This window comes from Myotis yumanensis, unplaced genomic scaffold (assembly GCF_028538775.1).
Source record: "Myotis yumanensis isolate MYYU_CA2020_CCGP unplaced genomic scaffold, mMyoYum1.0.hap1 SCAF_9, whole genome shotgun sequence".
Taxonomy (NCBI): Eukaryota; Metazoa; Chordata; class Mammalia; order Chiroptera; family Vespertilionidae; genus Myotis; species Myotis yumanensis.
In genome coordinates, this window is record NW_027223760.1 from 76,899,856 (window position 1) to 76,923,280 (window position 23,425).

The 23,425-nt window shown below is 41.3% G+C and overlaps 1 protein-coding gene and 1 pseudogene across 2 annotated transcripts in view; one reads left to right on the forward strand and one right to left on the reverse strand.

Moving 5' to 3' along the window:
* Positions 1-23,425, reverse strand: part of GLI3 (GLI family zinc finger 3) — a 278,059-nt gene that overhangs the window by 188,670 nt on the left and 65,964 nt on the right. For both annotated transcript variants that reach the window (XM_070424736.1, XM_070424735.1), the window contains exon 3: positions 2,939-3,181. In XM_070424736.1, coding sequence (XP_070280837.1) covers positions 2,939-3,181 — 243 coding nt within the window. The remainder of the gene's footprint in view (positions 1-2,938; positions 3,182-23,425) is intronic.
* LOC139016657 (large ribosomal subunit protein eL27-like) overlaps positions 10,348-23,425 on the forward strand; it is a 45,147-nt pseudogene continuing 32,069 nt past the window's right edge.

Genomic DNA, 23,425 nt, shown 5'->3' on the forward strand with positions numbered 1-23,425 from the left:
ATTTCTTAGAAGATGTGATGTGATGTATGTGATGTGATGTATCAATTTCAGCAGCATCACATCAGTTATTAGCTTTACTTGGATAATTCAGTCCAGATAAAATCTAACAGATTTTATTATAAAGTACCTAAAAGATACTCTTTATACTAGCAGGAGATTAAATAAGCCAACAGGGTTCTAGAAAAAGTAAAGTCCTATCTTATCTCACTCTTTGAGATTTAGTTTAGGACATCTTTAAATTGTTTACAATAAATAAATAATATTGTACCTTTCGTTTTCCGCATGTATTAAGTTTGTTACATAAAACACTTTCTGTCGATAATTTAACGTTAAAACTTCTCAAACGCATTTAAAAGCTTTAAAACTTCTTTACTTAAAAAAAATAGGGAAAAAATTATAATCAATCTACTCAAGTTGCACGAGGAATGGTTACGTTCAGAAGGACACAGAGCACAGTTTCAGGCCATGCCAACCCTTTTCCTAAGTTTATAAACCAAACACTCCATCTCTAATCTGGGTTCACAGGAGACACTAAACTCAGGGAGGCAGGTGAACAGGTCTGGCAGGGAAAGGCTAGTCTACCCTGAACCAAACACAACTGTAGCACTAACAAAAATAACTTGGTTTGGAGAATGAACTCATCAGGAACAGATGAAGACGATGGTGATGGAACAAAAGGAAGAGGGAGGAAGAGGAGCCACAGGACAACTACCATAATACTTCTGAGGCACCATGAGCCAGTGCTTTTATTAAATACTTCAAGCTCACACTTTTCAAGAGAACACCATGGGGCAGGCAGTCACATATCACCCCCCACTCAACCGTTAGGAAATGATTCCTAGAGGGGTCAGCACACTTGGCCAAAGTCACACAGCCAATAAGCGGCAAAGCTGGAACTTAAACTCAAATCCCCTGAGTGCTCAGCCAATCTGAGTAATCTCTAGGACTCCTGTCCATATTATAGACGTAATGACACCATTTATTTATGACCCATTTAGGGAGTACGTTGCAATGGTGGGTCAAAATAGCAAGTGCTTGTAAATTATCATGTAATTTTAATAGTGATTTGAACAATACCGTGGGAAAAGCTAAAGAATAACCAACCTATTGTTGCTATGCCCTCTAAACAGAGGGACAATGAGCGGTTCCAAGCCCACCAAGAGCTCCCCAGTGCCCAATGCTGGTTAATATTCCCCTGGAGGCTCGGGAGGTGGGGTGCACACACAGACCACACAGAGGTGATGAGAGGCCCTGGTATGCAGAGTTCCTGGACCCTCAAATGACAGGAGAGGATTCAACGGGCAAACGGTTAGAACAAATGGATCAAGAGCAAGCGGCACGGTGAATGGCACAGAGAAAGTTAACGGTTATCTGCCTACTTCTGTCAACCAAAAAAGAAGTTCTCTCAGCTGTCCTGACCAATTACTACCTCACTAATTAGAGGGCATCTGGAACAGAAAACAAAGCGTCAAATGTATAGGATGGGAAAAGTTTTGTTCACACATAAGAATGAAAACAATGCAAGGAGCTTATGGCTAACAATCCAGACTTAATAATAATCATCTAGCACACTATTGGGGAAAATTAATGTAAGTAGAAAGTATGTAGATTCCCTCAAATGCATTTAAAAGCTTTCAGATAAAAACCCCACCAACACTATTTTAAACTGTTATTTCTAAAATAAAATTAAATTAAATAACCCTTTAATGAAGGAAGGACAGGATCATGCACACCACCCCTCCTGACTCCCGCAGCTGTGAACATAAAAACTGACAGGCACTTTTTACACTGAGAAGTTGTGAACTTTCTAAGAATCCATAAAACCTTTTCTTCCACACTTCTGACCACTTTTTTAAAAATCCACTCTCCATTTTTTTAAAAAAATAATGTATCTTCCATCTTTACCAACAATATGGGGGGAGGGCGGTTGCTGAAACTTCAGGTTGTGCAAGGCCCTTTGATCTGCACCCTGATGAGGGACCGTCCCCCTCTGCTGCAAGTCAACTAATGAAGGGATGGAATTAGCTTTTATCCTGGGCACTTTCTTGAGCAAGAAAATATGCACTAATCAGCTGTCCTCAATAATCAGTCATCTGGCTAATGACCTTTTGCCTTAAAACACTAAAATTTCTGAATGATGTGGAAAAGGGGAAACAAGAACCAGTCCCCCACTCTGGAGCTCAATGGATCATCTGGAATTGGAGCCGGGAAGGTTAAATGGCAAGTCCGTATCCTGGCAAGGTGATAAATCTGTAATCAAGAGCTGCAAGCTTTGGCACCTCAATGCAAACTTCATTACTCCCCAACCAAAGTCTATTTCTTAACTAGAAACAGGCCAGATATAAACTCAGCACAGTATTCTCCTTCACAGTGTCTGCCTCTGGAGAAAAACCATTGTATACCTGTGTTCAGAGCCCACTTTATTAGTGCTGAGAAAGGGAACTGCCGATGTTTCTGGTAGACTGGTCAGTGACCGAAGTAGAGCCTGAACAACAATCTTCTATGTTAAGGAAATTTGCACTGATTTGTTGAAAGAGGTTGGTTCCTCCTCAACAACTGAGCAAAAATTCATTGAAAACGGGAACTGCTGCTGTTAAAGATTTCAGCTAATGCAGCCCACGTTAATAGCTCCCCCATCAACCAATTTTTCTCCCGCCAAGTCTAGGAGGCTTTGGGGAAAGAAAATTAGGTGCCAGTTCCCAGGAAAGGTCCCTGTGAGTGAGCCACAGATGGACACCTTCCTCAAGGCCACCCCACCGACGACTGAAGTTACTCAGGGAATATAAGGAGATGACTTTCCCTAAAAAGAATGGAAAGGATATGGGAGAAGAAAAGTGGGCAGTTAATTAAACATTTATATAAATCAAGGTTAAGCCAAATAATTCATACAGCACATGTGCATGCACACACCACATGCTGCGAGGCAGGACCCACTTACGGTAGTGAGGTTCCATGTAACCGTTCCTGGGGTCCATGGCGAACACGGCCCCGCGGTATGGGATGGAGGGCTCAGCCAGGTGGGGCAGGGACCCATGGATCTCCTTCTTGATCAGCGAGCCCCTCTCGTCACTAGATGTGGCAGGCTCCTCGCTGATCTTGCCAAGCCCCTGGACGCTCTGTGGCTGCATGGTGACCGCGTTTCTTCTCTCTCTGTGATAGGTCTGTCCAGGACTTTCATCCTCTAAAGAAAGAAGGAACACAAAAGCTCTGTGACCATTTTAAGGGGCAATTCAGAAACAGTCATCCCTTAGGTCTTCCTCCAAAAAAGAAGCCAATTTCTCATTCTGGCAACTTTGAAAACCTACACCATGATGGGATGTCCTTCAGACAAAATTGCTTGTGAATGAGAGTCCACAATACAAATGGAAGGATGAAGGGGAGCCAGAAATGAGCCAATTAAATTGGGATGTAGGGAGAGTCAGCAATTTATCATCACAGGCTCACAGCTGAATCTGCCAGCGAGGCTCTTCCTTGGGGACTTGCCAATGCCCCCTGCAAGTCCCACTGGAGCTGGACGTTTTGCCAGCCTAGGGCTGTGGGCGGGCCGAGAGTTTGACATGCTTGGTGTACAGCTTCCCCTCATCTGTCTGGAAGCCAGGCCTCTAGGATAACACTGAGGCTCTGGGTGATCCTGGGGTCAAAGAGCCTCTGTTCCTCAGAGGATGATCTGTTAGAAAGTGATCCAGACATTCTCGTGTTTTAGTTTTTTTAAGTCAGATTTGTAACCCAATGAGAGATTTAACAGAGCCAGAAATGGTGCAGAAAATCCACTGGTTACAAAGGATAAAGGTGGCGATCCTGGAAACCTCCAGGGCCCCTTGCCTGACACTTCTGACCATAGAACAGAGCTGATAACTAGAAGGAAAAAGGAATGAAGGTGAAAGTTCAAGTGTGAGATGGCTCTGGGGGTGAGGAAGGCGCCCATTCTGCTGATATGTACGTACTCTGGTGGGGTCCAGACATTGCTTTAAACATGTAAAAAAAACAGCCCAATGAGATGCCCAGCTCCCTAATGCTTCTGGTTTCCTTTGATCTGTAAGAACTTTCCATCTATCCAGTATGGTTCTCTACAAATGTGATTGGATGACCTTTCCATAATAGCAGATCAAAGAAACAAGGCATAAAATGAAACCAAACCAGCAATCTGAACCCACAACAAGTGAACCAATTCATCTGTTAGAACCATACACATACTCTGAAACTACATACGCCAAACAAGCTCTGCATTTAACCAACAGACTGTGCTCTGACAGGCAAGTGCTGATGGAAGCAAAGTTGTTCAGGCACTGCTTAGGCATCTAATCTGAAAATTCCTGATCTGAAAAAAAAGGGGGAAAAAAAAGAATAAAAAACTATATTTGAAAAACAACAAAAAAGAAACTACATTTGAGTGTAAATAATAATAAATTTTACATGGACAGATTTTGAACATATCCCAGTATATAAACTTATCTTCAAAGTATTTCATAAAGCAAATATGTCTAGGTGAGAGCCCCTAAAAGCCAGCAATAGTATGCTTTAGCAGTCTCATCGTTGTTCATACAAATTCAAAGGAAATATAGCTATAAACACAGACAAGCACAATAATACAAACTAAAGCAATGATTACTGTTTTGTGTTGAGTAAGGACTTAAACTACCTAAAGCCAGTACTCTTTCTGCCTATGTCCGGGACTTTAACACATAAGCAATGCATTTTTTTCAGTATAGCAAATAACAGGCCAAACAGTATAAACCATGAGGTACACTTTAGTTGTCAGTGAATTTGCTGACTACTACAGGGTAACTGTGAAACATTATTTTGTGCAGATCCTCACCCCAAACCTTGTAATTATGGGATAAATAAAGAGTTTAATCTATCAAATAACTACTAAAAAAACAGAAGTAATACCACATTTTCACACTGATCTTTACAAAAGCAATTCAAACCATGCTTTTGCTTATTTAAAAACAATCTTCAGAAAAATCCTACATTTTTATTTTCCTTCTGATTAATACTATCCACCCTTGTACTTTGTTAGCAGTGAAATTGCAAACTATAGAATAAAGGCTTGCACTCATGTAAAAGCAAAAGGGTGTCAAAAACACTAAAACCTTTCGTCAGTTTTATAAAATTTTCTATAACTTACAAATGGCCAAAGTCATATTTTCCACTAATTTCTGCCTGTATAAAACCTTTATTTCAAATTTCAACCTGAACTTGTAACACTGAGGTGCAAATGCTATAGAATGGACCTTCATTCAGAAAGCCCTTACCAAGAGGGGCTGAGACTCCTAATTAGCATTCTCTGGGAAAGATGAATAACCAAGCCCTACTAATCTCTTCCAGGTTTAAAACAGGATTCCCTTGACTTACTCTTCCTAGAAGAAATGAACTCTTCTTCTCTTAAAACTGTACCGCTAAATTGAGGGAGTTTCTTTTAGAAGCACTGCCTTTATAATGAGGATTTGAATCCAACTTCATGAATAACTGAAAATTTGGCATGGTCTGTTTAGAGTCCTCCCACCTCCCCCCAGCCTCCTCGGAGAAGGAAGTTGGGGGTGGGGGGAAGAGAAAATAAGGGTGTCTTTTTAGCTAAATGATCCTTTTTTCACAAGTACTTCACTTTATAAAAATGAATTATTTTCTTCATGAGAGTTAAGCCAACATGTGTGGATATTAAGTTATAAAAAGAAATAAGCAAAAGTTCAAATATTTAATACAGAAAAAAAATTAACTAATTCCCTTAAGTTAAAAAAAAAAAATCAGGCACGAATTTTTTTAATGTGGACACTTTCATTAGACTTACTTTTACTAGTACAATAATAGTTAAGGCTACCACATTTTTACCTGCCCTCCCTCTCCAAAATATTCCCATAGACAACTATTTCATGAAGTTTACCTCGTGCACTGAGCTGCTTCTGACGGGCATTCAGATGAAAACTTGACAGTACACACGCTCCAGAATACAAACAGCTACGGGACTTAAAAGCACCCTCTCCACAGTGAAAGGGAAGCCTTCCAAGCAATATTCCTGCCTCCTCTTATAAATTTAGCAACCACTTCAGCAAGCCAAAAGACCAAAGCTTCTAATCTTGTTCAGTTGAACCGAGTTGTTCAATAAAGTTTGAGAGCCAGTGCAGACAGCTACCCCAGGCCAAATTATTGACAGAAACATACCGTCCACCATGGCAACTAGCAGACGTCGGCTGCAAAAATGTAAGCAAACGGCCCACTGCTCCAGGAGCATCTGCCAATGGACTTTAACAGCCAAATACCAGGCGGCTGTTCGGCTTCTCTGTGTTAAACTGTTGCATGCTCGGGGGTCACACCAAAGCATGCAGTTTGGGGGAAAAAATTATTTCAAATACTGTCACCATAATCCCAACCTTGTACCTCCTTCTCTCTGTGTACTCGTGCTTAAGTGGAAGTTAACGGATTCTTGCCCCAAATGGAGAGCTGCCCAAACACCACACTGAGAAACTGCCCCAGATTTCCCAAACGCATCCAAAGGCAACTGACATGGGACCAGACACTCAGGGCCATAAACTCTGAGAACTCAAAAGTTGCTTCATTGCAAACACTGCCTTAGACTGTTTACAACAAAGATTAAGAAGAGAGTCATCCTGTTGCATGAAGCGGGACTAGAACACACACACCTCCCCGTGCATTGCTCACACACTCCTGACGATTTCTCACTGCGACCCAGGAAACAAGTGTATATTCGCCTGCGACTGGAGATAATAATCATCAAAGGCTCCTTCCAACATAAAAATGAAACCCTGCTGCTCATCACTCACTAGGAACCCCTCCTGTCACCCTAACAGAATTAGCTGATGAGGAAGGAGCTCACGGTACAAGTATTCACCTTTTTAAAAATGAACATGGATTTTAAGCTGTCCCCTTAAATCCCATTTTAACACCGTTACTCCTTTCTTTCCCCAAGATGCAGAAGACAGAGTGTAAGAGAAGAGACAATACTTACAACTCAGGCCCCAGGCTCTGGCTAGCTACTTTCTGCAAACTTCTCTTGGTGGGCTTTCTCTGACTGTGCAGACCCTCTAAGGAACATTCTGGTGTCCCCCGGCCTCCCCCTCTCCCACTCCCGTGCAGTGCTTCTCCCATTAGAGGAATTAAAAGTGGTTGGAGCCATGCTAAATTTAACAAGCTCATTAGTATTCTTTCGGAGTGCTTCTGAGTGAACTCTCTCTATTCAAGCCGATCTCTCCAGGAGAAGGGTCAGGCGGCTAATCATTAAATCAAACTAATGTCACCCTATCACAATCAGCCCGGGAGAAGGAGGGTTTATTATTTCAGTTTATGCTAAATAAACGGTTTTACAAATGGTCCCCAAGCAAGGTCAACAACAGCTTCAATTACAAGACAAACTTAACAAGAGTTGCTATAAACCAAGTACTCAGTATTGACTTAAGAACAGGCTCAACTCCACATATTGCCACTAGCCGGGTATTACAGGAATGCATATTGTAAAATAAAGAAAGGGGGGGAGCTTCTTTCTTTGCCAGAATTTGCGACTGCACAGAGACTCCTCATTCACCTCTCTCCAACCAGCTAACCGCTCAGCTCAATTCACCCCACACAAAGGCTGGAGCCCAGACCTCAATGGACCGAGTGAAACATGTTCAAAACTAGGCTCTCTATTGTGACTGAATTTCTTAACATCTTTTCAAAAAGCGGAGAATGCCTTGAGGCTAAAGGAAGAAACAGGCTAATGGTGAATTGGGAATTCTGAGCAAATTTCAGAGCCCTTTCCTCCTAGCTTTTGAGGTTGAAAGCAAGCTCTTTCCTTTCAAGTTTCAAAGTCCTTTTTCCTCCCGCAGTGTCACAGAAGGATTTGAAAAGAAGGTAATTGTGCTCGCAGTCTCCCTGATCAGAGCTTACGTCCTATTTCTGGTATTTCGGAATACTTCTTGCAATAATAGTGCATATAGCTCAATCCCTTAACCGGCCTGCACTCTGCAATTGCTCATTAAATGAACAATTGCGGGTATAAAATGCCTTTTATGTTCAGGGTCTGGATATAAGATAAGCATTCTAGGACTCTAAATTTGGTTTACTAAGGAAACTCTCCATCATTAAATTACAAAACTGAAGTCAGAATATCAGGCTTTCCCAGAAAAGTGGCACTCAGATTTCGGTGAGCCAAAATGAAGGGAGAATGGGGGTGGGGAGAAGGCAACAAAATGTTAAGAGTGGTGGGTGTGTGTGGAGGGGGCGGGGGGAGGAGGGGGGGGACCTGAATAATCAGATTTCTAGCCCAGTGGAATTCTAAGGAGAAAATAATATTTCCATGCTTAGGAAGATCAGAGTTTGTGAAACCTGATCATTTCCAAACTGCATGATACAAAGTCATCTTCAAATATATTAAAGCAGAGGTCTGAGGCTATCAATATGCAGAGGACTATTCATGACCCCTCACCAGCAAGCATCACACACACACACACACACCCTTAAAAAAAGAAACAATCCTTTACCAATATGGAAAGTTTTATCATTTATTTCATCTCACTTCCTCACAACAACCCAAGGCTGTGGGGGGCAAGATATTAGGCCCAATTTCCAGATCAGAAATGAGTAACCACTTCCAGGCAAGTAGGTGATGCAAGAAGAATGCCACCCATGCTTTACTGAAGCCACACAGCCCTGTTAACAAACGGCAGGAGGTCTGTTCCTGGGCAGGTTTGGGGATGGCACCTGAGGTAGTCTGCATTCCCAGCCTCCACCACCACCACTACCACCCATTGAAGAAAACAAGAATAACTACACATTTATGCACAGACATTTCCGAATTCCAATCCTCTCCCAGTAAGTTTTGGTCAACATACATCCACTCCTGGAAAGCACCCAGAACAAAAGATAAATCTATGGTGAGACATCCAACCTCAGGATCTCAGTGCCATAGAGCATCCTGTCCTCAGAGACATGAAGATGCACATGTCCCCTACACAGGGCTACTACACTCCAGCCTCACAGCACACTGAGGCTCAGCCAATGGCTGTTGAGGGGTTACTGCAGTTCTTAAGGTGACCCCACAAGCCTGAAGTCCCACCTTCCTGTTCAGAGCAAGAAATGGAGCGTGTTTTTCTGCTTCCTTCCAAGAAAACTGCCTCGCTGTGCTTACAAAGAGCATTCTTTCATTTTCTTCCTATTATTCATTTGTTGCATCTTGCCAGCTTTTATTTCTTTGGTGTTTTACAGTTTGATGTTCTTTGAAGAAGAAAAAAATGGAATCCAAGTTCTCACCTCCCTGATTCAGAATTCTCATAACTTTGACCAAAGAGAGACTAGAAGTAAAAGAAGAAGAAGAAGAAGAAGAAGAAGAAGAAGAAGAAGAAGAAGAAGAAGAAGAAGAAGAAGAAGGGACTTAGAATATTCCTACACATTACAGAACTGTGCTAGGAAGGGGGAGTAAAGTTCCTGTGGTTTCTAGAAGTAGACTCCTGCCTCTGTCCATGGGACTGCAGTTATGCCTAAACCAGGGGCTGCTCAAGGAAGTCTAGAGCTTGGCTTCCACAGGGAGACAGGGAACAGTGCCTTCTCTAAGGACATTTCTAATGCCTTGGGGTGAGACCTGGCCCTTCTGAAGCTACAAATACTTCTCCCATTGACAATGACTGATGGCAGAGGGTGTGGTCCCAATGGATGAGAAAAAAGCACTCTGCTTTGTCTGCAACCTTCACACCACACTGAGGGGCCTACAACACTGAAGCTCCGGAGAAATTCAAGAGGAAACCCTCATTCAAAGATTGCAGAGGAGTGCTCTCCTCCTACTTTCATCCACCTGCAGGTCCGGATGTGAAAGGACAGAAAAAAATATCCTTCATCAGTCTTAGGAGTATCTTAGTTATTTTAACATTTCTAGAGCTCTTTGGCCAAAGAATCAAATATAGTCTAGACCAGTGATGGTGAACCTTTTGAGCTCGACGTGTCAGCATTTTGAAAAACCAACCCTAACTTAACTCTGGTGCCCTGTCACATATAGAAATTTTTTTATATTTGCAACCATAGTAAAACAAAGACTTCTATTTTTGATATTTATTTTATATATTTAAATGCCATTTAACAAAGAAAAATCAACCAAAAAAATGAGTTTGCATGTCACCTCTGACACGCGTGTCATAGGTTCGCCATCACTGGCCTAGACTAACTTCCCACTGGCCCTTCACCGGAAACTATTTGCTCCAAAGTGCAGGTTAGCGCTCAATCCAAGGCTAATTTCTCGGCTCACTCCCCACTACTCAGTTTACAGAGCTCCATTCAACTTCAAAAGGGGTTCCCTGGGACCAGAAGAGAGTAGGCAGAGAAAGCAAGATGAGAATTTAGATAAACTAAAATGCAAAACCCGAAATGGCTGTGGCCCCAGGGACTGCAGCCAAGGGCTGTGAGGGTATGCAGAGCAAGCAGCCTCCTGCCTTTTTAAAAAAGATAATACCACACGGGCTCTGCTCCTTGCCCATCTGGAAAATCAGGAACTGATAACACTATCTGCTTCTCTGCGGCCTCACCAAGCATGCCCGGTGGCCTGTAGGGTTTTCATTTACTTTTCTTGTGCCTCTGAACCCGCACAAATCAGAGGTCTACAACCCTGCCCCCATCTCTACCCCCACTTCTGAGATCAAGCTTCTAGGCAGTGATGACATGGACAGCGAAGAATTACTGTGGCTTGGCCAAACATTCCCCTACACATTGGGGCATTTAAGTCCAAGAACAAACCCAACCCTACTAACCATCTTTCAAAACCCCAGACAGAAAGCACTAGCCAATCCCACCTGTATTTGGGCGGGAGGGGGGGGGGGGGTTGCGGGGGGGAAGGATCCTGAGGGTCCCTTCAGGATTCCCTGTAAAAGGGAGGAGGAGATAGTCCCTATTTTTCCATGAGCTTAAAAAGGCCCTTCCTTGAATTAAGGATTCTAAAAAATGTCATGGAGCTTTTCTATTAGCCTGCTATTAGTTACTAGTCACTGCTTACACAGAGTGAGTTCATTAGTGACATCAAAGGCAGTACAACCAATTCTCAGGAGGGCAAACTTTTTTTCCCTTCTGCCTAACAGTGCATTTATGCCAATCTGTGAAGGACAGCCTCATGAACATTTAGGTATTTGAGATTTCTTTGAGAACTTAATTTTAGTCTTTTGTAAGCAAAGAATGAAGAGTCTCCCTTCCTTACTTTGCACATACAGACCTGAGCAGTTAAGATTCCACAGTGAGACCAACAGCCAACAGTTTAACAGAAACACTGAAATGTCTTCTCACAAGACCAGTGTCCAGGGTGCTGCAGCCTGCTGCATCCTCAGATGAGACCTAGCTGGAGATCTACTGCAGCCCAGGGTCAGAGGGAGGCAGGAAAGAGCCTGCCCTTTCTTTCCTTAAAGATACTCAGGAAGAAATCTGGGTCACAGCTTCTTCTGGCATCACTTTAAAAAAAAAAAAACATGGTTCCCTAGGTTCACACCCCTCCCCTCACAACATCCATGTCCAATTTCCTAGCCTTTCTGCCATGTTTTGAATTGCAGGAGGGAACACAAACTTAACTGGCTTCAGCTGGTGTGTTCATGTTGCCTGGTTTTTGTTTTTCGAAGATTAGGTAACGAGGAAACCCAAGCATATAGGGGTGTGTGGTTTTTTTAAATTTTAAAGACTATGCATATTCCATTGTAGAAATCAGACCCTCTTGGAGAGTACATTTAAATATCAAGAGAATATCCTCACTGTACCTAATGAGCTGGGGCTCTGCCCACACTGTGACAGGATTAGAGATGGTGAGCAGGGCTCACATCTGCTGACTCGGCTCCGGGCAAGGCCGGGTGCTGCCTGGTCAGGTTTCTACAACAGGGGACCCCGCTAGCCACCACCCACTTTCACCTATGAAATGTGCACTTGAGAAACCCATACAACCACACATTTTGATTCTTCACAGTTTTGTATAGGTCAGGCATGAGATTGCTTTCTTCTAGTTACGGTGGCAAAAGTCTGCAACTTCGTAAACTGCTTGCACAACTTGGCTCAGATACTGTCTATGAGTGAAGCAGGAAGGGCCACGAAACCTAATCTCCCCCGAAAGCCCATCTTCATGGCCACAGCCAAGACAGGATGCGTTTGGTCCTCCAGCTGCTCTCCTCTCCTCCTGCCAACTGGGTAGGAGAGAAACCACCACCTACCCTCTCCTGCAGGGAGACTGGGAGCAGGGACACACCCAGACCTTTCTTTTGCCCTTGCTCCAACTTTCTAGGCACATAGAGTAGAACCTAGTGTCCTAACACCAACGGACGTATGTTGATTTTCAAGAAGTCCCAGTAAACGCAACTGAAGAAACAAAAAAGTCCAAACTCCTCTACCTTTCTAAAACACAAGTGATTTTAGACTCATTTTCCTACCAACCTCTTTTTTCAAAAGCCTGCCAACTCAGTTTGTTAACCATGCACCAATAAATGACAGCTAACATTCAGTTACTATGAGGTAGGAAGGGCTTCAAAAAACATTGTCCTCATGCTCATTTGCCAGAGAAGAAAACTTTGGCACCGAGAATCTGGGTCACTTACCCAGCTTACTCCGCGGGTTCTCAGGCAGAGCCTGGAAGCCCCAGCAGTCGGACTCTAAAGCCCACATTTAAATATTTGGCTATCAGCCCTTCCTACTCAGTGACAAAAAAATTTAAAATGAATTTGAATTTTGGTCAATGCCCTCAAACACAGGTCTGCGAACTTCACAACTACCCAACTCCGCTGCCTTAGACTGAAAGCAGCCATAGGGCAAGACTTGAACCAAAGAGCATGGCTGCGTTCTAATAAACCTTTCTTTACAGACACTAAAATTGGAATTTTATATACCTTTCACGTCACATTTTAAAACGTAAAGAACCGCCCTGGCTGAAACCGGTTTGGCTCAGTGGATAGAGCGTCGGCCTACAGACTGAGGGGTCCCCAGTTCGATTCCGGTCAAGGGCATGTACCTGGGTTGCGAGTACATCCCCAGTAGGAGATGTGCAGGAGGCAGCTGATCGATGTTTCTCTCTCATCGATGTTTCTAGCTCTCTATCTCTCTCTCTTCCTCTCTGTAAAGAATCAATAAAATATATTTAAAAAAAAAAAAAAAAGAACCGCCCTGGCTGGTTTGGCTCAGTGGATAGAATGTCGGCATATGGAGTGAAGGGTCCCAGGTTCGATTCTGGTCAAGGGCAGATGCCAGGGTTTTGGGCTCAATCCCCAGTGGGGGGTGTGCAGGAAACAGCCGATCAATGATTCTCTATCATCACTGATGTTTCTTTCTATCTCTCTCTCCCTCCCTGAAATCAATAAAAATATTTTTTTAAAAATAAAACTAAAAATGTAAATAATCATTCTTAATGGGCTGTACAAAAACCAGTAGCAAACTGTAAAATAATAATTGAGTTTTAGAGAGGATACCGAGAGATAGTCACTTTACCAAAACTGGTAGCAAACTGTAAAATAATAATTGAGTTTTAGAGAGGATACTGAGAGATAGTCACTGTCTTAGACTATTAAAATATTTCCATAATTGGCAAGGTGTATCAAATGATTCCACTTCCAGGATATATCTTAAAGAAAAATATTAGCAAATATATTAATATATATTCAAGGATGTTCATCATAGTGTTATTTATAATAAGAAAAACAAGTTAGCAAAATAAATGTCCATTACCATATTATATGATGAAATATCATTAAATATAGTACATTCAAGAATTTTAATGAACATAGGAAAGAACTGGGCTGAGTGCCACGTACTGTTTGTTCTAAGGTCTTACATGCCAATCCTATGAGCTAAGTATGATTGTGATCCTCATTATAAATACAAGAAGTACTTGCCCAAGCAAACAGCTAGAAAGTAGCAGAGCCTGGATTAAAATTCAGAGTCCCCTCACTTACCCGCTAGACTACCACACCTCCAAATTTTTTAAGGATCCAAACTTTTGGAGGTTGGGAAGGTGAGAAGAAGAGAAATATGTAATTATTTCTATACAAAATTCCTAAATTAAAGGAGAAAAAAAGAACTTACTAGTAAAAGAAATGTACCAAAATAGCATGAAAACATGTTTATGTCTTTTTCTTTATGTTTCTATATTTCCCAATCATTTTAGATTGCAGAAATAGATTATCTAATTTACTTCTATTTTAATGTTATCATAAGTATGACCTTTACAATGATTCTCTAGAAAAGTCCAAATTAAGTAGACATAAATTGAATAATTACCTCACAAATTTATATCCTGAAATCTTGTTATAAATTATTACACCACTATAAAGTCTAAGTACCTGGTAGGCTATTTTTACATATTAGGAATACCTGACATTGATATTGATCTTTATGGAGATTTCAATATATTTCCTTATTTTAAAACAATATGTTATTTTAACTATTTTGTATCTATACACAAGTGCCTCTCCCAGATGAGTACCAAAATTCCCTCACCTCCCTCCCCACAAAACTTGGTAACTCAACTTTCACTAACCATCCCTGAATGGCTTAAGAGGGAAACTACATTAGAGAATATCGTGATCACCATGGATATCGTGTGCTCTAATGTTCCATGCATATTAACTAATCCAGTCAAATGCTCACAGGCCTATTAAGTATGCAGTATCACCACGGTTCCAGTTATTTAGGTAAATATCCTGAGGCTTAACAAGTTTAAGCAACCAGCTTCAACTCATACTTGATCAGCACAACTTTCTCATCTATGATAAATGACTAGCAACCCTTGCAAAGTGTCTCCTGTATAGAAGCCCGCAGAGCACTAACTTGCTTGTGCTTTTCTATGTGAAGATTCGCTTCACTGTTGAAATGAGTCTACCTCTCCCTGGAAAGGTTACTGGGAAAGGCTACTTTGAAGTGTGTTCAAATGAACTTCATTGTAAACTTTAATCTAAAGTTATGAAACATGGTTTAGAAACCTCTCTGAAGTTCTGATTCTGCTTCAGTCATCGTTGTTGCCAAGTTTGGATCTTAGTAACGTTCAGGATCTTGCAGTGTAAACCACACCTCTCGTGCTCAGGCTAATTTATTTTTTCACCACTCCTCCTCCAAGCCCTTCCCTTCCACTACCTGTTATCTTTTCATGTGCTTGTAGGTTCTGCATAGCCATTTTGCAAAGGATATTTAACACTATTTTCTGGGGGGCTGGGTTGTAGGCTTAGATGCAAGAAGCAGTCTTGAGTATTTGGTTTGTGTTCAAATTAACTAGAGTTCCAACAGTTAAAGCCACACATGGCTTCCTGAAAGGGGCATATGTCCAATAGTTAAAGAAGCATAAAGAGAAAGGGAGAAAACTTGCTCTTGGGAGCAGCTTTGCTTGGATTATTTACCAACAAATGAGAGGCCCCTCAGGGGGCCCCAGGAGGATGCGCCCCTCCCGCCGGCTGGAAAGGAATGCTGAATGAGTCAATAAAACCAGTGTCCCACTCCCCAGAAACCTTCTCCCCAACGGAAGATGATTATCAAACTTTAGCAAATTGAACAAAGTTCTCTCTCTCTTTTTTTTTTTCAATCAAGAACAAAAACCAGAAAACCAGATTACTTCTTAAAATGCACTATTAGGAATTGTAACTGTTCCTAAAAGTGCCAGGTATATTTCTACCCATGCAATATTAAAACTAACAAGCGTCTTTCCAATTTCTTTTAATGATGGGGGACGCAATAAAAATACAGCAGTGCTTCATTTCGCCAAAGGAGCTGAAGCAAAAAGAACCAAAATAAATAAATAATAAACGTACATGGGCCACTTACCAAAAATAAAGTCACTTAATTCAACTATTTACAGGAGGTGCATGCAGCATTTTGAAAGCAAAAATTCTCATAATACAAATCTCCACTAAAAATCACTGCCAGGGGCTGAGACAGGGCAGGATGTTATTTTTCAATTTATTTTTTAATGTTTGGGTATTAATGACATCACCTCCATGCCATATAATAAGGCAGCAGGGTATAATAAAAAAGGAGCTTGAAAACCTAGGTCCCAGACTTCTACTATTTAGTGGGAGTATGACCCAGGGTAACTTAAGCTATATCAGATTGTCAGTTGCCTTATATAGCAGGGGGGGATGATAAAACTTGTCCCTCTTACTTGACAGAATTTTCTGAGTATTAAATAAAATAGTATTATGAAAAGGATCTTTTTAAAAAACATATTTTTATTGATTTTTAGAGAGGAACAGAGAGGGAGAGAAAAATAGAAACATCAATGATCAGAGAGAATCATTGACTGGCTGCCTTCTGCACACCCCTTACTGAGGATTGAGCCCACAACCCAGGCATGTGCCCTGACCAGGAATCAAACTGTGACCTCCTGGTTCACAGGTGGATGATCAACCACTGAACCACGCCGGCCGGGCAGGATCTTTTGATATAAACTGTATATTTATGAATGCCAGGTACTACCACTATTGTCATCTATTTCATAATAACACAAAGCAGGCTAGTGGGGTGCAAGTGCCCTGGGCCAGAAGTCGGAAGGCTGAGTTTCCAGGCCTGGTCCAAGAGCTAATATTGATTGAACCTCAGGCAAGCAACAGAATTTCTCTGGGCTGCTACTATCTCTTGTATGAAATGAGACACCAGTCATGTACTCCACTCAAGTTCTCATTGATGTCCTTGAAAACGATGGGATGATGTAGAAAAAAGTGCTCTGAATCCTCTAAAGCAGCGGACCCTGTGGGTCTCGACCCCTTTAGCGGTCGAACAACCCTTTCACAGGGGTCGCCTAAGACCATCCTGCATATCAGATATTTACATTACAATTCATAACAGTAGCAACAGTTATGAAGTAGCAACGAAAATAATTTTATGGTTGGCTCACAACATGAGGAACTGTATTTAAAGGGCCAAAAGGTTGAGAACTACTGCTCTAAGGGGACAAATCAGTGTACACCTTCACCAAGAACCAGGCCAGACAGCTTGGGAGAGAATAATTGCTGTTTCACAACCAGAAAAAGGATCAAGTTAATGACCTATAAGTACAACTGGTCATCTCTTTCACCCACTTCTTTGAGTCATAAACAGCATTTACCAGACAAGTATGCCCCCTTGAAATATACACAGAAAATATTAAATTTCCCTCTACTTGATTTTCTATAATGACTTGAGACACTTGAATCTTCCCAAGAAATCAATTTTAATATTTCTCCATAAATAATATTTACTATAAAAAAGATTAAGCAAATTCTGTTAGGGTGATGGTTGGCAACCTATAGCCACTGCCTGTTTTTGTACATACAGCCTGTGAGCTAAGAATGAATTTTATATTTTTAATGGCCAAAAAGTAACCAAAAGGAGACTATTTCATGAATTATAAAAAGTACATAAAATTCAAATTTCAGTGTCCATAAAGTTTTATTGGCACATAGCCAAGTTCGTTCATTTTTGTATTGTCTGTGGCTGCTTTCACACTACAAGAACAGTGTTGAATAGTGACCAAACGGCCCACATAAATCCTAAAATATTTATTAGCTGTCAATATTTACCAAAAAAAAAAGGTGCCATCCCCAACTTACCTATCTCAGGACATGCTAAGAACACCCATCAGTAAAACAATAAAGCATACCTGGGAAATATAGATAAAAATTAAGGCAGCACCATTTTCAAAGTACTTAGTATAGATTCTTCTAAACGTAAGATAACTGTGAGGCAGGTAGTAAATATCACTGAACTTTATGGATGAAACAGACTAAGAGAAATGAACTTCCCCAAAGTTTCAAGTCGGTAAGTTGGGGATCAAATCAGTTCCCTATAACTTGAACCTCTCAATTAATACGGTGAAAAGGGGAGAATCATTGGCTTTTATCATAAACTTAAAGGTAGAAAATGCTTCCTGTTTCCTCTGTGCTAAGCACTCGGGTAAATAATAAATTTTAAATATAAAATCTGAAATACCTATGATGAAAGGTCTGTCTTCTTAGCCAGCTTCGGTTGTGTTTGCAGTTGTTTGGGCTGTCTGTTTGTTTAAGAACAGTCACAAAACAAACACGTACACACTTATGTCCCAAGTGCCACTCTCTCTGGAAGTTGAAGGTGACAAAGGCCATTTCCCACACAGCAGGCTATTCAATGGGCCTTGTTTCAAGTACAAGGGACAGTGAGTGCCCTTCGCTGAGCCAGAAGAATCTCAAAAGATCTGTTTTTGAAGGTAGGATGAACCAGACCGGCATGTATTTTTGTTAATAGGGAGGCAAGAATAAGTTTTGAGTCTTTCTGTTCCCACCAAACCAAGAATCTCCTGGCCAAATGTAGTTGGGATTCCAAGACAGTATTCCGGTGCCTTGGATGAAAGATTGAGCTCAGAAGGATTAGGGTTCTCAGAGTCAACACAGGGAATGCAAACTGACCCAGGTCTGCCATTCTCCTCCACACCTGGTTCACATGGATGAACCATGTCAAGGTTTCCATGTGTCTGAGCACAAAAATTTGACTTTCTGAGAGGAGTAACAGCAAAAAGGTTGCTGCTCTTCAGGCCTTATTATAACCGTGATTTCTCTAAATGTGAAACTATCTGAGAAGGGAAGGATGGGCCACAGGGTTGGTGCAGCAGACTGGGTGGACAAGAGTCAACCTTGGAGTAGGCTATTGGGAAGCAAAGGGCTCATCTTCAGATGTTGAATAGACCAGCCGGACAGTCAGAGAGTAGGTTTGTTTGGACAAGATCCAGTTTGGGAAAGTCGTAGGTGAGTCTCCTCAAATTCAGATTTTCAGTGAGATTGATCACCCCTCACCTAACACCTCGGGGATTCATTCAACTCAACAACACAATATTAATAACTGAGGGCTTCTATATGGGGGTTTTTTGTTTGTTTTTGAACTTCTCTTTCTTCTTTAATTCACATCTTGCTGACACAGTAGAAATTCCTATTTCTTGGCAAGAAATTTAAGTTTACTGCCAAGCCATTCAGATATTAAAATTCTTCCATATTCACTCATCTCATTGCCCAGTCCAGCTCTAAAGCTCTCAAGAAGAGTTAAAGACAGTGACCCACACACATAATCCAGGCAATTTTATTATGCTTGACCATTTTATTAATTCTATTGGGTCTCTTTAATCTATTCCTTTAAGTTGTAGGGGGCAAAAATCCTAGTATGACCCAGATACCAAGAGCAACACCCCCTCTCCCTATAAAATGAAAGCATTTCACCATTCATTCAGCAGAATATTGGCAACCATTGAGACTTTACTCTTGGCTCCCTCGGAGAGAAGTTGCCATCCCTTAGTTCTCAAGTAGCCCAGCTTCACAAAGCAGTGAGTGATGGAAGCTCATCCTTATGTGTCTTCCTTCCTGTGCATTATTGGCTCTTGCTTAAGGTCCAGGAGAGAAAGAAGTAAACACTTTTTTCTATTTTCAACCTAATTTTCAAATCTACACCACAAACCTGTCTTTTCCTGTCAAATAACAATGGCATTTGCAAATTACGGATATTCTATCCAAACATTAATTCTTTACAACCATAACCTCTTTCTGTAATATTCAGGCCACAGTCTTCCTGGGTAAGGGCCTCATACATTACTCAGAATAAACCAAGACAGGTATTTATCTCTATGAACCTGTCTTTCCTTTCATTGTGTTCCTCCTTCCTCCACCCCACCCCACATTAAAGAGTGCTCTTCCAGCCCACCTTGACTGTCACATCCCTCCCAATGCCAGAAAAGAATACTCATCCCCATCACCAACTCATCTGTGCCATGGAGCTGGCCCCCTCTGATTTACCTTTTCTCCAATTAAGTCTTTACTGGACCCAACACCACTTCCATCCAATACACCAGCTTTCTTCCATATACATCAGAACCCCTGGGCAACTCCTAAGATCTCTGACCCAGTGTCTCTCTGGACCTTGTGTGGCTTGCACCTGCCTCCTGAGGTCGTCTGTAATGTTTCCAAGAATCGTGTTTTGGCCAATTTAATGGCCTCTATCATTTAAATTTAAATGGCTCCAAATATGCGTAAACAGTCCTTTGTAAATTTGGTTATCTTTTTAATAAATCTATCAAGATAAACTTAAAATTCATTGTAGAATAAAAAAATCAAAGTATGTGTAAAAATATAAATTTTAGTTTAATAACACAAGCAGAAAAATAATCACTTAAACAATCCTGTATATACCCCTGCACTAAACAGATAAGGTTTCAAAGGTGGCGTTTTAACATAGTTGTATACTCCCATGTTTCAATCCACTGAAGGAATCTAAAAAAAGGGTTTCGTTTTTATGTAATTAAAGTACATTTTAGGAGCAGTTTTAGTGCAAGAGAAAGAAATAATGAAGAAATTAAAACCTATTCAATAGATTGCAGTCCTTGGCACGTATAGCAAATCTGTCCAAAAAAATTTTAGCTTTAGAGTAACTCCCAAATGTTTTAGTAAAATTCCCATCCTCTGAGGTTGCCCTAGTCCCACCCAATACCACTTCCTATCCAATGTGAATAGTCTTATTATGTTCCTACTTGAAGGCTGTAAAATAATTTGCAAAAGCATCAGGGTTTTCATGGGGGCTGGGAGGATTTTTATTTAATTACTTTTTAATAAATATCTCCCTCAGAAATACATATTCCTGAAGCCAAATTTGTAGCCACTTTTCATTCACTGAAAAATGAGAAAACAGAGAAGTCCTGAATTAGCTTAATTTCACTAATCAGGTCATGAAGATATACTATAAATGTGCCACATAATTTATCAAGTCATTAACTCGAAATATGATGCTAGTGCATTTGGGGTTCTCCTTCCCCACTTGTGCCATGACTTGGCCTTGGCCTTGTCTCATTGAAAACTAGTTAATGGTGATCTCAAGTCCTGAACTTGTTTTGTGCTCTGCTGGGCTGGCCACAGAAAGGAGCACCAAAAAACAAACAAACAAACAAGACAACAACAGACCCCTTCACAGTGAACCAGCAGATTCTGTGAAGTCACTGAGCATAGTAACATTCTGAAAATTTCCATCCAAAATGCACAACCCAGTCTGGCAAATAAGCTTCAAACCACAGAGGAAAAAGACAAAACCCTGGGAAATAGATACCTTGCGGATGCTAAGATTACATATTTCAAGAATGCAAAAGCAAACTCTTTGCGGGGTATGAAAAACTGAGGCAATGCTGAAAGTCCTGGTGTTCCTCACTCCGTTGCCTAAAAATCTTCTCGAAGCACATGTCACTCCTCAGCTCCCAAACCTTCCCCAAAGGCCAGCTGTCTACAAGGCTAAGGCCAGCTGCTTGTCCTGAATAAAGCCTGAGAGGAACCATCCTCAGCCTCTTCTCTCCCATCCTCTGAGGTTGCCCCAGTCCCACCCAGTGCCTGCAAGAGCATTTCTCACACATGACTCTTGTTAGCTGTGGTATCTCTATGCCTGCATACCCCTGGCACTCGAGAATTATCCTACGGATGAATACGTAATTGAATGAAATGGGGGGACTTGCAGGTACCGGCTGATAGTGACGGGGCAAGTTTCCTGCTTCTCCTGTTTTCAGGCAGCAGCAGCAGCAGCAGCAACAGCATCTATCTGACCAGGATCAAGCCCCAGAGGAGAGGATATGGGGGTGTCTCTGGAGAGCCTGGAAATGGGACCCCAAGAAACAAGATGCCAGAAAGAAAACACAGCTCCAAACAGGTGAGGGAGGATGAACAAAGGATGGAGGGAAGTCACTTAGGGCAGCATTTTGCAACAGGTGGGCTCTGATTCTTTATGCCCCATTCAGTGTTGCCAGACTATCCATTAAAAAAACTATCCTCCTATTCATAAACTTAAGGCTGGTATCCTTTAATGGCAGATAAAATATTAAGGACAAAAAAGCAATGAGAACGAGAATAATCGAACAGATAAAGGGCCAGGAAAATGGACAGGAACTACTGCACCACAGACTTCCTCTCTCCCAGCAACAGTGTTTTCTCTGTTCAAATAGGTTAACACTTTTCATGGGTTCAATACTCACCTCATGGAAGTTGCTGGGGAGATTAATATTTAGCCCATGTATTTGAGCAAAGTATAAAGTGATCCATAGTTTACAGAAATACCAATAAAATTGGAAATGTATCAGCAAATATCTGACCTTCCTTGATACCATGAACTATTAGGTTAGATGTGTTTGGGAAAGTATCAGTGACTTTTAAATAGATGTATACACACTTGATGGATTAAAGAATACAAATGTAAGAATTTAGCCTTTTCCCTACACCTATGAGGGAGGGGGACAGAGATTATCGGACAGAGAGAGGGAGGGAAGGAGAGAGGAGATGAAGAGGGGGAGAGAGAGAGAGAGAATAGTAACCCTGCCAATTCCTTACAGGTAGAGCACTTTCATGTTGCACATGGTTGTTTTTTTAACTCGCAGCCTTTCATCTTCACTCTGGTGAGGACTGCACTTGCCACAGGCTGATAAGTGAATGGGGTAGAACTTCAAAACTCATGTCAACCAAAGAATCTAGAGAGGGGGGGGAAATTAGACATAAAGCTGGTAAAAGGCAGCTATAATTTTTTAATGCCTTTTATTTAATTCTACCGAAAGATCATACAGCCATGTGATCCAGATTTGGTACATCTCTCAACGTCAACTCATGTACACACACGGCCTTAATCCAGTTCCTTAAGCCCAAAGATGTGGTTTTCATTAAACTAGTAAACCTAAGAGGGCTGCTAGTATAACCACTAAGTTAATAAACTCCTCTTAAGACCATCTGAACCTTCAATTTACCAGGATGAATCAAGAACTGATAAAGAAGAAAATATAATGTAAAATACAATTCTTCACGCGACAGTGCAGCCTGAATCAGTACTCAAACCCTTAGAGAACTCCATTACTTTCATCCTTACTAAAAGTACAACCAAGGAAAGACAAATTACAAGCACTGCACTGCTGGTCCTTGTTGTGTTTCACTTGGCTCAAGAGACATAGGGAGAGAGGTTAGAAGGCGATTGTGGGCACATGAACTTTTGCTAAAATGTCAGTTCTATTCTCAAAACCAGGGATACCTTATAGCAGTACTATTTGCAACCAACAATTTGAAACTACAAATTCCATCATAAATTGTGGCATATTCATACAATGGAATACCACACAGCAAGGAGAATGAATGCTTATAACTACACAAAATGTCGGTGAATCTTTTAGGCAGAAAGTAGAGAAAAAGAGAAGCTGTCAGATTCGCAAGGAGAACAGATTTGCAAAGTACAAAAACAGCCACAACTAACCTAGGCTGGTAATCTTGCCCAGGAAAGGCATGGGGGTTAGGGGTGGTTTTGAAACTGCTAGTGATAGTCTGTTTCTGGAGCTCAGTGCTGATTTCATAAATATGTTTGGTTTATGAAACTCATGTAAGTGTGCAATTTATAATATGTGCACTTTCCTGCATGCATATTTCCTTCAGTAAAATGTGGTGTCAGTTCTAAAAGCTCCCAGATGGTTGCTAAAGGTCAAATTCTTCAGATAAGTCTCTTGTGC